Source organism: Natator depressus, chromosome 1 (genome assembly GCF_965152275.1).
Source record: "Natator depressus isolate rNatDep1 chromosome 1, rNatDep2.hap1, whole genome shotgun sequence".
Taxonomy (NCBI): Eukaryota; Metazoa; Chordata; order Testudines; family Cheloniidae; genus Natator; species Natator depressus.
The window spans coordinates 214,476,666-214,493,273 of NC_134234.1; the positions used below are offsets into that span (position 1 = coordinate 214,476,666).

The 16,608-nt window shown below is 49.8% G+C and overlaps 1 protein-coding gene across 1 annotated transcript in view; it reads right to left on the reverse strand.

The window, feature by feature from the left end:
• Positions 1-261: 261 nt before the first annotated feature.
• The window catches only part of LOC141974881 (alpha-2-macroglobulin-like protein 1), a 48,966-nt gene continuing 32,619 nt past the window's right edge, over positions 262-16,608 (reverse strand). Inside the window, exons 24-37 of the mRNA XM_074934915.1 lie at positions 16,211-16,294; positions 14,816-14,992; positions 13,940-14,021; positions 13,660-13,816; positions 10,805-10,879; positions 9,050-9,212; positions 6,393-6,598; positions 5,746-5,961; positions 3,904-4,028; positions 2,721-2,811; positions 1,812-1,880; positions 1,465-1,567; positions 778-819; positions 262-287 (exon numbers count right to left, since the gene is read on the reverse strand). Of these exons, the coding sequence (XP_074791016.1) occupies positions 262-287; positions 778-819; positions 1,465-1,567; positions 1,812-1,880; positions 2,721-2,811; positions 3,904-4,028; positions 5,746-5,961; positions 6,393-6,598; positions 9,050-9,212; positions 10,805-10,879; positions 13,660-13,816; positions 13,940-14,021; positions 14,816-14,992; positions 16,211-16,294 (1,616 nt within the window). The remainder of the gene's footprint in view (positions 288-777; positions 820-1,464; positions 1,568-1,811; positions 1,881-2,720; positions 2,812-3,903; positions 4,029-5,745; positions 5,962-6,392; positions 6,599-9,049; positions 9,213-10,804; positions 10,880-13,659; positions 13,817-13,939; positions 14,022-14,815; positions 14,993-16,210; positions 16,295-16,608) is intronic.

The following is a 16,608-nucleotide window of genomic DNA, read 5'->3' on the forward strand; positions in this document are numbered from 1 at the left end:
TGTGACCCCCAGTGGCTTTGCTCTCCTCTTCGCATGCCCTGACCCATTAATTTGGCTCTCCTGGGTTACAGCCCAGTTCCACACTATTGTACCTCAAGTCAGGTTTCCCCTTGAGAAGATGGGTGCAGATCAAAAGAAGGAGAGAAAGCAAAGGGGACCAGAAATGAGCCTCGCAGGAAAAGGAGGCCAAAGCGGGAAAGTTCTTCCCCTACCAGCGGTGATGCCCAGGTTGAGGAATTCAGGGCCCAGAGCCAGAGGGCTTTACTGGGAATCCTCCTTCTTGACATCTGCAGAACAAAAGAATAAGAACATCCACGATGCTGGATGAATTTAAAGGACTCGGGGAATGAGATACTCTGTCTTCGCTAATATCCATCTGGCCAGTTCCAGTCCTGGGCTAAGTTGGGATGGTGTGGGACTGCATCGTTAAAGTGGATTGGAAATGGGGGACATAGTCTTTCATCTCTAGGTGGCATGTTCAGATCCAGCCCATTAACCAGGTCTCAGGGGCTTGGATACAGATCCCATAACGTCTCCATCACTGGTTGAAATTCAGTCCAACATCAGAGAGGACTGAATGGCTAGGGTCATGCAGGAATGAGATGTGGAGCTTTGCACCGCTAGGGTACACATCATATGGGGAAACTGAGCAAAAGGAGGTGCAGTGATGTGTCCAGTGGCAGAGCAAGGAATAGTACACATTTGTTCTACTTCCGGTTCCCTGCTCTAATCACTCAATATGCTGCCCCTGCGGGGGTGTATCCATGCCATACCTACCTGAGCTGCAGGGGGCGTTGTATTCTGTAATCACACTGTCACCTGTACGAGGGAGGATAATTTGCTGTGAAATGCAGAACTGCTCAAGACCCCAAGCTTGCACCCCTTTAGGACAGCAATCCCTAGTGACTTCAGTTCCCTGCCACATTCTCTTCAGTGCCTAGATGGCAGGACAAGCATCTTCCCAACATCCCTTGGGAAAGGAGACTAATCAATGGTCACTGGGGTGACGACAATACTCATGAGAGGCATAAATTTAAATTCTGCCTCCTGATTGGTCAGGGTTTGCAAGGTTAAAGGCCCCTTTAAATGTAAAGTCCCATTCCTGTCTCATTAAACAAAAGCCGAATATTGCCAGGAGACCTGAGGAGCTGGAGGTGACAGAGCAGATTAACGAAGAAGCTCCATTTGTACAGAGACCTGAGTTAAGAGCCAGAGCAGGCCACAACTGCATCAAGTTTGGTTTTCTCCACATCACAAAACCAACATGGTGACAGCCTGCCTGCGCTCAAGAGAGGAACAGGACATGATCAAGGCATTATGCAAGTCAAGTCTGGGAGGTTGTATGTGAGGGCCCCAGGACTGGAATAACAGCGGGGCTGCAAGGCAGGATGGAGAGGAAGGGACAGAGCTGTGTGTGCGGGCAGAGGAAAGGGTGGTGATTTATATCTGATAGAAAGATCCTACCTGGTTGGTAATAATCATAGACCGTCACTGTTGCTGGCTTCAGGTTCTGCACTTCGATCTCTTGTTTCACTGAGATGGTGAAGCTGAGCGGAGACTTGTCCAGCTACAGAAGGACAGTGAAGGGAATGGGAAGATTATGATCATGCTCACCCCATCCCCAATCCCAACTGTATCTCTCCCACCCCCAAGAAATTCCCCTCCGCAGAGTCTCCGCAGAGTCAGGTCTCCCATTCACTCTTTCCTGCTCGCCCTTAGCCCGAGCTGTACCCACCACCCTGTGCACCCTGGTTGTCTCATGGGCACTCGCCGACTGCAGGTTGAACTGATAGAGCCTGCACTGCACTCACCTCCTCCAGGTAGATGGTGACCTCACCGGGCTGGACCTCTGTCTTCTTCACCAGGGGCATCTTCTCCAGCTGCCAGGGAGCAGGAGAGATGAGCGCAGTTTAGCATCAGCTCATTGGGCTTTATTGTGAGCTCACACATGCCAGTGTGAATGAGGTGTCCATGGTGTTACATAGGTGTAAAACTGCAATGAGTGACATCACAGCCAGGCCCAATGAATCTCATGGCCCTGGCCTATGGAGGGTGTGACACTTTAGAGCCTCTCCCTCCTCCATGCCCCCCGGCCTCCCATGACTGTATTTCGCAGATCCCTTTGCTCCATTAGATAAACAAATTCTGCCTCATGGATGGGGGAGGGGGCAGCAAGTTTTCCAGCACAGGAGAGTGTGCTGGAAAACTTGCTGCCCCCCCCCCCATCCATGAGGCAGAATGTGGCCTCCCTGATTACGACAGCACTGGGTTTGCAGTGAGAACATAGGATACAAGGTGAGGGCCTCTGTCAGGTTTAGAACATACCCCCATAAATAAATGCAGCCCAGCTCGATCTCTTCAGCAGGAGCACACAACAGAGCTTCCTGGTTTCCTTCTGATATAGTGTAACTGCCTTGGACTCAGTGTTGCCTCAGGATAAATCCCTAGACATTGTGACAGACCGCATGGCAATGCTGACTTTCGGAGATACACTGGGACGTGTCGTGCTGCAACTCCTTTGGACTCAATGTTGCCTCATGATGTAACTGAGAATATGGCCCCTCTCTGTGTTTAGTGGGGTCTCAATACACAGTAGGTATCATGGGTGTAAATCTCTCCATAAACCATCCTGAAGGGCTGGTGGTTTCTGACTGAGCCATGCATGGAACATAGGGTCCCCATATGATCAGGGAAGGACTGTTGGGGTAGAGACATCTCACCTTCTTCATGGACTTCTTCATGGGGACGAACCCCGAGAGCATTGTCGCCTCTATCAGGGCCATGTTGCTGCTCTCTCGATCTCCGACGTAGCTGAAGGAAGATGGGAGAGAAGGTGCAATGAGGGGGACGGTCAGTGTAGCAGTCCTTGGAGTGGGTGATGAACACCCCCTATCACCCAGTTCTGGAAAAGGTGACCCTGGTTACAGGGTAAAAATGGGATCCCTGCACCAGACACAGGCTGGTTCCACCCTGACATGGCAACCAATCGTCCCCTCCAGCCAATGGAAGAGAGAGCAAGAAACCCCTCCCTCCTACTCTCTACCCTGCCTGATCAGTGTGGGAGAGGGTTTGTCCATTTTGAAGTAACATTGGTCAGTCAGGGTTTGTGTTTCACTCTCCCCCATCCCAGTCTCCATTTCCCAGGGACGGGGTCACCAAGCAAGAGGTGATAAGAGATCTTAGGCTCCATAGCTGGTGACAGGCCTGGTCCCCAGCCCCTTGCCTCTTGCCATCTGGCCTCAGGAGGGAGAACGGTTGAAGCTGTTTGAGGTCAGAGCAGCCAGTAGTCTCAGGAGCATGGGAAATACGGACCAGGATACTCCCCATCCAGCAGATTGAGGGTGGGGGGAACTGGACTTCCCCCTCCCTCCACGTGTTCCCTCTCTTCCCCAGTGCTCTCATGGTTCTCAGACAGCAGCGGGGTTGCTTGAGGACTCCCCTGAACAGCAGTGTCCTGCCTATAGACTCTGGGCTGCTCCAGCCCGTGCTGCCATAAGCTTGCAGCAGGAGGGGAGCTCCTGCTCCTAGAGGCCCATTACAAGCGTGATGCTCTTTGCTCAGGGCCCCAAGAGCTGCTTCATGCTGACTGAAATCTCTGGGAGGTTACTTGAGACCCTCAGCATGATGCAAATTGCCGCCTTCTCCTAAGTAAAAGGAAATCTGCAGCTGCTGTCCCCTACGCACACCCCCCGCCCCAGTTCTGAACACATTACAAGGGCTGACGTGATATGGGAGAAGCAGGGGAAGAGGAGAAGGTCAGGCAGTGCATCTCAGGCCCCACTGCCATAGAGTTCCATTGGGTAGCTTTTCACAGGGTTGCCAATGTGCTGGCCCCAGCCCTGTTGCAAAAAAGGGAGCCAGGGGAGAGACCCTCAGGAAGCAGTGCAGGCAGGGATCCCGTACCTGACTTGCACATTGAGGTCAAAGTATTTCCTGGCAGCATGGTTGCACTCCTCAGGTGCCGTCTTCACATCCAGGACAAAGGTCGCTTTGCTCTCTGGGGGAGGGACATTATAGCGCAGCGTCGTCTGGGGGGAAGAATTTGTCTATGTAGTGCCCTGGGGGCTCGCTACGTAAACAGACCCATCTACACCACAGGCTTCTCACTGGTTTGTGCCAGCTGGTACCTGGCTGACCCCACACAAGGGTTTGTGTCCATATACAACATGGTTAACCTATGGAGCCAAATACATCCCTGGCATAAGGCCTTTGACTTCAATGATTACACCAAGGATAACTCTGTGGTGAAGCTGCCCATGAGCCTGGCTTTGCACAGCTGTCAGATGGTAGCCGGGGTCGAAGGAGATAGGCAGGACTAACTGTGTTAGTGGATCAGGCATTGTTGCAGCCATGTTGGTCCCAGGATATTAGAGACAAGGTGGGTGAGGTAATATCTTTTATAGGAAATTAGGTTGGTATCATTAGGTTGCTCAGGGGTGTGAAAAATCCACACCCCTGAGCAATGCAGGTAAACGGATCTAAGCCCCGGTGTAGACAGTGCTACATCAATGGGAGAATGCTCCTGTTGACATAGGTACTGCATCTCAGGGCGAAGGAGTGCCTACGCTGACAGGGGAACCTTTCCTGTCCATGTAGGTAGCGTCTTCACTGACACGCTACAGCAACGCAGCTGTAGTGTTAAGTGCAGACAAGCCCTCATAGTGTCAGCTAAATACAAGAAGGAATTGATAGTTTAGCATAAGTAGTTAACACATATTTCAAGGGACCATTCAAGGTGAAGTGGCCAGTGAACACCTCTCCAGTCATAGGTGGGAAAGGAGAAGAAAAAAACGGAGTGGGGGGAGGAATTAAGGATTATAGATTGTTGTAATGAGGCATAAATCTAGTATTTGGATTCAATGTTTGTTTTTTTAGCATCTAGCAAAGTTATGAATTTCAGCTCCCAGGCTCATCTTCAGAACGTGTTGTGCAGGTTTCCTTTGAGGACAAGGACTGAGAGGTCAGATACGGAGTGACTGCTTTGTGAAAAATGGTTTCCCACGAGTGTTAGGGTGTTTTGTCTTTTATCGTCTTCCTTGTGAGTTCATTCGAGAGTGTAGTGATTGACTGGTTTCACCCACATAGTTGTTATTGGGGCATTTAGTGCACTGGATGAGGTACAAAACGTGTTGTGATAGCCATATGTAGGACCCCGGGATCTTGAAAGGTGTGTTGTGGGAGTGCTACACAACTAAAGATACTATCTCACCCACCTGGTCTCTCTCAGTGTATCAGGGTTAGACAGCATTCCTCCATTCCCCATCTCTGTAAAGGATGACATCCCCAAGGGCCATGCACCATTGGAAAGGTAGACACAGTCCTCAGCCCCATCAGCAGTTACAAGGATTACTGGGACTTGATGCAGGACCCACGGGTGAAATTATATGGCCTGTGTTCTTCAGGAGGTTTATCATAGCTGCATAGAATCGAGGAATAAAGAACTGCTCATATTCACCCACAACACACCAGGGCACAACATAATAGTTGTGGATGGGCCAGCAGGGCTGACACATGCTCCTGCAGGGAAATGATGTCGTGTGGAGGCACTCAAGCCATGTTCGCTGTAACTACCTCAAGTGAGCATGCCAAAGCCCCCTGAGGCTCAACCTTTAGCATAGACAGGGTCAAAGGCAGACCCAGACACAGAATAAAGACCGAGAGATACACAGAGTGAGTTGGGCCAAATCCTGCTCCCTTGGGAGTCAGTGGCAAAACTCCTATTGACTCCAATGGGCCATCACTCACCTGCACATACACACAGCCATTCCCGACTGCCTGCACCACGTACTCCCCTGGGACTTGCTGGAGAGATGCCTGCTGCAGCACCAGCTGGTTATTCTTATCTACATGGAACTCCTGCTGGGAACCCTCCTTGGATTTCACCGTCACCTTTACCCCTTCTGCCTCGTGGTACGTCAGGGCTGCGTATCTGGCCAAGGCCTGAAGGGCAACCACTGTGTCCTGGGGAAAGAGAGACAGGCACCTTGCTGTGTGTGTTGCTTCTTTGCAATCAAGAGTCAAAGCTTTGGAATGAGGGGGTCTGTGCGCTGTGGGGCACTCGCACCAGCATGCACACTCCAGCCCTGCCATGTGGTGAGATCCGCACCCCTTTCAGCACCAGTACCAAGATTCCAACTCTCAGCTCCCAAACAAAAAAGATCTACATCATCCAGGCCACAAGCTGCCAGATTCCCACCCCCAGCCCTCATTACAGTGTGATCCTCACCACAGGTCACCAGCATGGGGATTGACACTCCAATCCTCCAAGCACTGCAAGTTACTTGTAACCCCCCCACCTTTAGGGTTTCATTGCCAGGTTAGACTCATGGCCCCTGATTCCCAAGCATGCAGTGTCTCTCTCTCCCTCCATTTCTGAGGGAGCTGGGTGGTACCTGAGTGGAGATAAAGCCCCCATAGGGGTTCCGTTGATTGGTGAGCCAGCGCACAATCTGGGAGGTAGCTGTGATTTCTGCAGCTGACACCTCTGGTTTGGAAATGTGAGCTAGGAGGATGTAGGCCACAGTCTCAATTGATGACAAAGAATCTTCCATCACCTCTTCAGAGGAGTCCTCATCTTTTGCCTGGGACAGGTACCCTCCTGAGGGGGGAGGGAAAGAGTGACAGAGAACATACGTCTGACAGAACAGCAGCTCACTATGTTCTGGAGCCCCCCAGGGGCTGAGGGTCCACTTCCCACCTGCCTGGGGCACTTCCTATTGCAGTGACTGTAGCTCCTCCTGAACCTCTTGTTATTACATTGCACACTGCTGGGCCTGGTTTCACTTGTCCCTTGAGAGCACCGATCCGTTCACTTCCAGGGCCACACAGGTAGCTGCTCTGGACCCAAATCCAGATGATAGTGGCCTTTCAACAGAGGGTTGTTTGTATTAAAGTGCAGTTCTCTGAACAGTGACTACGTGAAAATGGCCCCTTCTCACTCAGGAGCTTTGCTTCATGACTTCAGTGGTAACAACAACACGTTTTTCATCCCCATCGGCCCTGCAGAGCCAGCATGGCTCAGACAGAGAGAGCAGGATTCCAGTTCTTCTCGGGCAGCCATGGAATTATTGAGTAAGGTCTCTTCAGGGACACGAGAGCAAACCCACAAAAGATTAGGGAGCTGCCCTGGCATCAGCGAGGGCAGAGTTTGTCTCACTGGACCTTCGTAGCAGATGATGATGTGGGAGAAGGAAAGGGCCCAGCTTGACTCTCAGAGCCAAGAGGGTGTTTGCAGGGCTGGCAGCTCAAAACAAAAACTTTGACATGGAACCCATTTAATGCTTAATCACTGAGAGACAGACATGGGAACCTACAATGCGAACAGTAGAGTCATTATTCAGAGCAGGCCATGCACTTTAAGAAAGAGAGAAAAAAGAATAAAAAAGCTTTTACAGTGACTCGTTTAGGTGAAGGCTGTGCAGACCTCACGACGACAAGCTAGAAAACAGAGCTAGAAAGGGCGGAAGCTGGTAGCTCTCTGGGCCACATTGTGGTCTCAGGGTACGTCTGCACCACAATTAAACATGGGCGGCTTGCCTGGGTCAGCTGACTCGAGCTCGCAGGGCTCAGAGTGTGGGTCTGTAAAACTATTGTGTAAATGTTTGGGCTTGGGCTGGAGCCCAGGCTCTGGGACCCTCTCACCTTGTGAAGTCCCAGAGCTCAGGCTGGCTGTTTTATTGTAAAGCCCAGTAGCCTAAGTCCCTCTTACCAGCTCTCCCCTCACTTCTAAGGAACGCTTCAAGAACTCCATGTGGGTAAGGTAAGAATATGTGGAATCTGGTAACACCTATATCTGGACATCGTTAACTGGAGGGTCTTTGGGGTCAGTAACTATAGTCACACCTCGGCCAAGACATGGAATTTGATTTTAAACTAACAGAACCCACCAGAGATTTTAATCAGCCTGTAGTCCATATAACAACACATCCCCAGAGTGATTTCCATGTGGCCTTTGTTCACACGGAAAGGACAGAATCCTAAGGAGCTGACCCTGCAATGCGCAGAGTACCCTGGCCACCATTAAAGTTGATGAAAGTTGAGGGCCCTCTCTACCTTCTAATCTCCACTTTCTAACCTGACGTTTTCATTCAGGCAAACCTCCCACTGGCTTCACTGAGCATTTGACGGAGCAAAGACTACATAAAAACCAAGTAAAGACAATATGGTTTGGCCCACTGACTCTAGGTACTGTAATTTGCTTAATTATATTTATATGGGATATTTACCATGGCAACAAATAATGTTCTGGCATGAAAGATTAGTGATTAGTTACTTCCAAGGTGACACAAGCAGAACAGTCTTTCCATGAAGCAGCAAAGGGTTTTCTGGAGCCGATACAACTCATCTGACCCACAGTTTATCTCTGAGGTCTTTCAGTAAGAGGCTCTGGCTTCAACTACTTGGGTGCCAATTGTAATTATCGTCATTAAGTGAACAGAAACCACCAGCGAGTGAAACCAAGGGAGGAAGAGAAAAAAAGGTTCGGTTTCAGGACAGCAGTGGATACAGCCCTCAAATGTAGTCTAAGGTCTCTAAAGATTACCCGGGGAGCACTAAAATGCTTGGATAGACTAGGCAGAATACACAGTCAGAGAGCTAGGATTTTCTCCTCTCACATCTGTTTGACTCCAGTGTAACTCCATTGTTCTCGGTGGAGGTACTCCCAATTTAGTTCAGTCCAAATGAAGCTGAATGTGCCTGTTGCTATTTAATTATATGGTGTATATTTACAGTGTGCCACATCCTGTAAATTCAGTTCTTTATTTGGTTCTTACTGGGTGGGATTTTCAGAAGAGCCTAATCAGGAACACAGAAGTCTAACTGAAATTCTCCAGCTCTTAGTCCTTACTCAGGCAGAACTCTCACTGACTTCACCTCAACGGGGGGTTTGCCCAACGAATAGCAAAACAAACTGAATAACGACCTCAGGATTTGGCCCACGGATACCCCAGGAAGTTGCCAGTGCTCAGAACTTGTCAGGATCAGGTGTTACCAACAGCCAGAGTAATTTTCTTTGGGAACAAGTAGCTACTAAAAGAAGCCACCATACCAGGTTTGCCAGCCTGTTGGTCTAATGGTTCCAGGAGCTGCTGCCTTGTCTCCATGTCCTTGGCCAGTGTGAAGACATAAGCCATCAAGGCCTGGGCGTAGGTGCTGTTCACATCATGTGATGCCTTCTTGAGGCAGAGTAAAGCGTCATCCACCATTGTGCCCTTAGAAAGGAACATGAAGGCGGTTAGGCCACGTATAGCTTCCAGGAATTGTTCTCAATCCCCCGGTCATGCTAATACATCTAACGAACATGTCCATGGAAGGATCTCCCCTCACGGCCCTGAGTAAAGCTTGGAAACAACTGAAGCAGAGTATGTCTCTGTTGGAGTTGGAGGTGTAATTTCCTATTTGGGTAGACATATTCTTACTAGCTCTCATTGAGCGAGCACACCAAAAATAGCAGTGTCGTAGCCAAAGAGGCATGAGTGGTGTCCAAGTCCGTATCTTGGGTTTCAGGTGGGATCACATGTGGAGCATACGCAGATTGCTGCCCATGTCGCCACGGCAACACTTCTATTTTTAGTGCACTAGCTTGATCAGAGCCAGCCAGGTATGTCTGCTCGAGCTGGGAATCATACCCCGAGCTCCACGTAGACATACCCAGAGACACTGCAGAAAAAGAATCATCCTGGGTTTTCCACGAGAAGCATTGTAACCTGGGACAGGACTCTGGCCGTGTGTGGTCACTTCTGTACAGCATTCATGTCAGGTGGATGTACCCAGTAATGCTCCTGGAAAAAAGTTTTCAAACCTGCATGTCTAAGATGAGGCTCCTAAATAGAAATGACCTTATTTTCAGAGGCACTGAGCACTCACTGTGCCCTTTGAAGTCAATGGGAGTGATGGGAGTACTGTAGCTTGGAAAACTGAGCTTTTTTTTATTAAGGACCCTAACTTTCAGCACCCAGGTTTGGAAGTTCTGTTGGCTGGCTCTTTAATATTGAGTCAGAGGGCCAGATTTTCACGCCATCATTAACTGAGTTTCGGGTTTTGTATCTGCAGTTTTACGGGCACATTTGAAGATCTGAGCACCTGACTGAAGCCAGTAGCTAGATGTTTAAATGATAGCCGAACGTGCACCCCCACATAACTGTAGGTAAAAACTATACTTCTGATTATTTACACTACAATTTACAGGTGCGAGAATGAAAGCCAGTGCATGACAATCTGGCCCATGGCCTATTAATTCCAGCCTCCCAATAATGTAGGATACTAACAGTTCCCATATTTAATTAAGGTATTTCTCAAGGAAGCGTGGCTCAGATATTGCATCTTGCATTGGGTAGGTGGATACTATTTGTATGATATTTCCCAAGGAAGTTTGACTCACACACAGAGTCTGGTTTCCAGTGAGGGCCCTGCTGTTTATTAGGGATAGGGGGATTTCTTTTGGCTAAAGCACAGGACTGTGAGATAAGGCCACTGCAGTCATGTCCTGACTCTGATCAGATTATCTTGGTCCTCCAGTCCCATGGTGACAATCAGCAGCTTTGGGGGGAAATGAGAACCTGGGACTTTGAATTTCACACAAAATCCACCAAGCAGGGGATTGGCAGATTCTTCCCCAAAGAGATGCTCTTCAGGTCTGGATCACCAGCCCTTTGCTTTCTCCATACTGGTGACGTACAAAGCAGAAGTGAAATGGCAGTGGATTTCTCCAACTCGGGCCGACCATTCCCTGTACTCTGGGGCTCTGGAAGGAGGACGGGTGGAGGGTTCCCCCAACTCCTGTGAACATTCAGGAGCTACTCACATTCTTCTCCAGGTGGAGCTCCAGCAGCGCGGCAGTGATGTAAGCTGTCAGCGAGATCTCATCATCCACACCACCCTGTGGGGTGCACAGAGAGGCAGGAGAAAGAGGTGAAACAAGAGCAGAGGGGGCATGCATTACTTCCTTGCCATGTGGAAAGTGCTTCCAGACATTCCTCAGTAAGAGACAAGGAAAGCTCTGTCAGATTAACGGTAGTGCAGAGGATGTGTCTCAGAGCTTTGGCTTCTTCTTTACTCATCCTAGGTGCATAGACAGCCCCAGGCACATATAGAGGAGGACATTCAGATCTGCTTCTCAGGAGAGGGAGTTGGGGAGGCTCAGTTAGATGGACAAAGAAGGTTTAAGGCTCAGCTCTATTATTTATGAGCCTAGCAAATCTCCAAGCTGCAACTGATGGAGCATTGTGTGATTCTTTGGAGCCAAATCCTTTCTGGGATCCCAGAGACCAAGAAAATCCAAAGGGCTCATGATTCAGGGAGATCAGGACCTAGTATTGAGATAAGGCCTCTGCACCCCCTCTCATTAACCTCTCTGGCTAACGATTTCTCTAGCCCAATTTGCAGAGCATGAAAATGTGGCCACAGTGCAGGTTGCTTCTCACTGTTCGCACTTAGGATTGAAGAATCCCATGCACCGCTACAGACTAGGGACTGAATGGCTAGGCAGCAGTTCTGCAGAAAAGGACCTAGGGGTTATAGTGGATGAGAAGCTGGATCTGAGTCAACAGTGTGCCGTTGTTGCCAAGAAGGCCAATGGCATTTTGGGCTGTATAAGTAGGGGCATTGCCAGCAGATCGACGGACGTGATCGTTCCCCTCTATTGGACATTGGTGAGGCCTCATCTGGAGTACTGTGTCCAGTTTTGGGCCCCACACTACAAGAAGGATACGAACAAGTTGGAAAGTGTCCAGCGGAGGGCAACAAAAATGTTTAGGAGACTGGAACACATGACTTATGAGGAGAGGCTGAGGGAACTGGGATTGTTTAGTCTGCGGAAGAGAAGAATGAGGGGGGATTTGATAGCTGCTTTCAACTACCTGAAAGGGGGTTCCAAAGAGGATGAATCTAGACTGTTCTCAGTGGTAGCAGATGATAGAACGAGGAGTAATGGTGTCAAGTTGCAGTGGGGGAGGTTTAGGTTGGATATTAGGAAAAACTTTTTCACTAGGAGGGTGGTGAAGCACTGGAATGTGTTACCTAGAGAGGTGGTGGAATCGACTTCCTTTGAGGTTTTTAAGGTCAGGCTTGACAAAGCCCTGGCTGGGATGATTTAGTTGGGGATTGGTCCTGCTTTGAGCAGGGGTTGGACTAGATGACCTCCTGAGGTCCCTTCCAACCCTGATATTCTATGATTCTATGCTTGGTGGGCTGGTGTGTGCCTATCTCTAACCTGTAGAGCGACAATGAGCCTTGCGAAGCCTAAAGGGGAATACTCGTGTTGCCAGTGGAGTTGGGAGCTGACCCATGGCAGGCACAGACAAGGCTTCCTCACACTAAGGGCAGGTGGTAGAGAGATGCCTCACAACCCTGTATACTCCGGGAAGCGTCACAGCAATATATGCCTTACAGGAGGTTCTGCTTCCTCTTGGGGACATATTGGGAAAGGAGATTGGAGACTTAGATCTCTTTGTGGCTGGGTGCAGCCACCCTTCCTGAAACACCAGACAGCAGAAAGGGAACTTCCCGCTCAGGTCTCTCCCAGTGTAAAGGAACAAGGCAGGGCTGAGCCTGCAGGGCCAATCTGGCATTCAGAGGAAAGCCAGGGAATGTGACAGTTACAGTTCCATGGTACTCAGAGAGGGAAAGTGGAGCTCCCCATCTTGTTGATAGAAAGCTGGCTTGGAGCCTGAGCTGCGCCTTTTCTCTCTGACAGACTCAAGGAACTCTAGCTGATTAGAAAAAACTTTCGCATCTTTTGTTACAAGCTGCGCACAGTAAGGGCCAGATTCTCCTCTCAGTGAGACCAGCACGAATCTGCAGTAACTCACTCCACTAATATCAATGCAGGGGCTCCACACTCACGCGGGAGTAAACGAGAGTAAAACCCAGGTTTAAGGCTCAGGCAATACTGCCTCAGGGGGGAAAAACTCACTTTGCACAAGGCTTATTTGCTGCTTCACTCCACCAATTTGCAGTCAGTTGTTCTACTGCAAGTGCAGTTCTACTCTGAAAAGTGACTGTGTAAAAATGTCCCTTTCTTCGACCGGCTTCCTGTGTGTCCTCAGTCAGAACTGCTGGCTTTGATGCCTTCTTCTGCTGGCCCTGCAGAGCTAGCATAGCCCAGAGAGAGAACTGGGCTCTATTCCTGCCTGTGTGTCATCAGCAGAATGGTTTTTCTCAGTCTCTATCATTTACAGCCATGCAAACTTAATGAAAAGGGTCTGCACAGGTGTCAATGAGAATTCAATGTGCTCTGCAGAACCTTTATGGCAGGTGATGATGTGAGAGAAGAAAAGAGCCCAGATTGACCCTCTGAGCCTAGGCTGGGCTTTCTGAGGTATTCGTTAGAAAAAGTATCTTTATTTTGTAAACAGAGCCCATTTGATGTGGATTCTCCCAGAGACAATGAACATGGTACCCCATGGTGCCATTCTGATAGTCACTTTTCAGATTCAGAGGTGATCCCCTGAGGAGATCCAGAGGAGATCAAAGCAGTAAGGGAGAGGACACTGATGTTATAACACACTCATTTCAATTACCATTCATTCTAGCTAGCAATGTGGTGGGAGAGTGTTTCCCTGTGGCAAGTGGGAGCAGAGAGCTGTTCTGTGGGCACTGCCAGGGATCCAGCTCTCCTCCCCACTACTGGGGCTTCTCCCACTCCTCCAGTGTCCATACCTTCAGGGCATTGTTGAAGAGCTTCCCCACACTCTGGAAGCAGCCGCTGGGCAGCTGGTTCTGTCCCAGCCAGCGGACAGCATCCTGTATGTGCTGCTCATCGATGTACAGGTAGGAGCTGGCCTGGCCGAAGGACCGGGCCACAAAAGCCGTCAGCCTGCAAACAGAGAGCAGAGGAGAGAGGATTTTTGTATCTATTGGCCTCAGAAGCAGGAAGGTTCATACCATTCATACTCCTGGCCATGGGTGTGGCTGGATGGCCCCAGTTCTGCTCACTTACCAGGTGTTGCCCTCAGCATCGCGCTTCCCAAAGGCACTGTAGGAGCCATTGTCGTGTTTGTAGAGCAGCTGGCGCTGGTAACCTGGGGAGACAGGAGGAATGGGGATGGTCTCTCAATCCTGAGGTTCTTGCAGCACCCCCTGGATTATAGCCCGGCTGTGGAATGGCACCGGATTGCCTCACACCTACAGCGAGCAGCTCGTTCCCTATCAGATCCTGGCAGCTTGAACAGGTGCCTGAGCCTTAGCACACCTCACTGGAGAAGCAAACTCTTTTTCAAAACGCATTTAAATCTGATTTCCCCCAAAGGGCTGGTCGGTACCATGCACTGTTGAGGTAACCCTTGGGTGTGGAAGACCCTGGTGCAACGATCTAAGCCCTGGTTTGATCTCTAGCTGTGAGCAAAAAAATGTTGCCAGAACATGTGAATTTTCAGAAAAGCTGATTTTCTTCCTGGTGGCTGTATCTCAGGAACCCCTTGGTCAAATGGCCCCAAATTTGGATCTCTGCCCTTACACCAAATCCCCAAGATGTACACCAGTTTTCAAGGCAATCTGCTTAACTGTATGGATTTTAGAGCACTTAGAACAGTCAAGCTTTAAGCAGGAAGCTGGTCTTAATTTTAACTATAGAGGACTTGTCATTCTGTATAACTGCTGCTTGTTAGAAAGCATGGTCTTTCCTTCCATGAGGCTTATTCCTTGTGGCATCTTGTTATGGAACAGATCCCCACAGTTCTCCCAATGCCCCTCAGTCCTGCCCTGCAGCCCTGCTATTCCAGTCTTGGGCTCCCCACACAGCTCAGCCAATGCCCCTCAGCCATGATGTAGAGCATCTTCCTTATACCAGAGGAGGAGAAAGAAGGGCACTCCTTACCAGTCTTCATGAATTCCAGTGCCTTGTTTCTAATCTCTGGTGTAGCCTGTTTTGTCTTCTCCAAGTATTGGAGTACAAAGATGTTTGGAGCAAACATGACCATGTTCTGTTCACCACAGCCAAAGGGCAAACGAAGTAGCTGGTGTAAGTTCTGTAAGGCTGTGCCCATGATATCCCCTGGAGGTTGAGGATGGAGAGAAAACCTGTGAGATCAGCTCTATCACCCAGTGTTGTTCCTCACACTTCTAAACCATGAAGGGAATCTGGATGTGCCCTGACATACCATCACGGAACTGGGAGTTGATAATTGCTCTCTCTATGGACCTGGTGCGGCTCTCCCCTGGAATACTGAGTTTAGCTCTGGACACCATGGCCCAGGTCCTCAGAGGTACATGGGCTCCCAACTTCCACTGATTTTGAAGCAAGTTAGGGGCCTAAATACCTTTGAGAATCTGGGCCCAGAGCACAAATAATACACCAATACTCTGCAGGGAATTTAGTGAAAAGCAGGGGTGGATGCAGCCTCTGGTTGAGGGGATGCACTATCCTAAACTGCTGAGAGGCAGAACACCCCACTCTGGCACCCCAATCCTAATGCCAGCCTGGTGCAGAGGGGAGGCCACCAGAGGGAGCGGGGCTGGAGCCCAAGCCAGCCCTGCACTCCTCCCACAGCGGCAACTCCTGCCCAGCTCTCTGCTTTGGGCGTCATGACCTGGGAGTGGGCCCAGCTTCGTGGGACAGGAGCTACCACTGCAGGGTGAGTGTGGGGCAACTCGCTCTCCAAACCACATTCCACCCCAGGACCCCCCACTCCAGACCAGGCCAGGAGAAGTGTATGTTTGCCTGTTTTCCCACCCTGGTTTTCACGATTTCTGTGGGTGCAGTTGAACCCATGAACCCACACGAGAGCAGCCCCTGGAGAAAGAAATACACTAATTATGGGGCTTGAGGGATTATTTATAAGGAGATACTAAAAGAACTAAATCTGCAATAACTAAGGAGAGTGGGCAGATGAAAACCCTCTACAGTTATCTGCAGGGTGAGAGGATTTATTTGTGGCAGGGATTGCCAGAGACTGAAACTGGGATGAAATTTGAGCAAAGCGTGGATTTCTCAGGCTTGGTTTCAAGAAATCTTTCCTAATGTTAAGATCTGTGGCATGGTCTCCCCAAAAGACTGCCTTTCCCGGTCCAACCACTGGGGGTTCTTTTCATTCTGAATAGTTCTTCCGGGAGGGCGGCGGCTCCAGAAAAGGATTTTGTTTTTTTGTATAGCTTTCAGGGGCAATAAGCTTCAGCCATGTCTGACAGAGGCCTTGGGTTGGTGCAGCATTAGTGCCAGAGGCTGCATGAGATCTTCCCCCTGGGAGCGAGGAAATAGGGAAAGGGTCTTCACCAATGACAGAGACAGTGGCTCGGCCTGATCCTTCCAAGACTCCTTCTGGTAGCTTCAGGGAAACTTCATCAGTAACTGGATCCTCTGAGAGAGAGGAAACCCAAGAATTAACATTGTGGGAGATTGGGGAAAGTGGGAATCATGGGCCCAACACAGCAAGAGGAGGCGCCACTCAGAGAGTGTGAAGAAGGAAGAGACTAAACGTGATAGTGAAGACCCTGGCAGCATGATCTGCCCATACAAACAGCATGCGCTTCTCACCCCGGGCAGCTGCTCCTCACAGCACTGAGTGCAATGGCAACATGGGCATGGTACTCATGCCCGAGAGCGCCTCTCTCTCGGAAAGAGATGGTGCTCTCAGTGCTTACTTTCTGAACAGTTGTCTCCACTATTTGGGG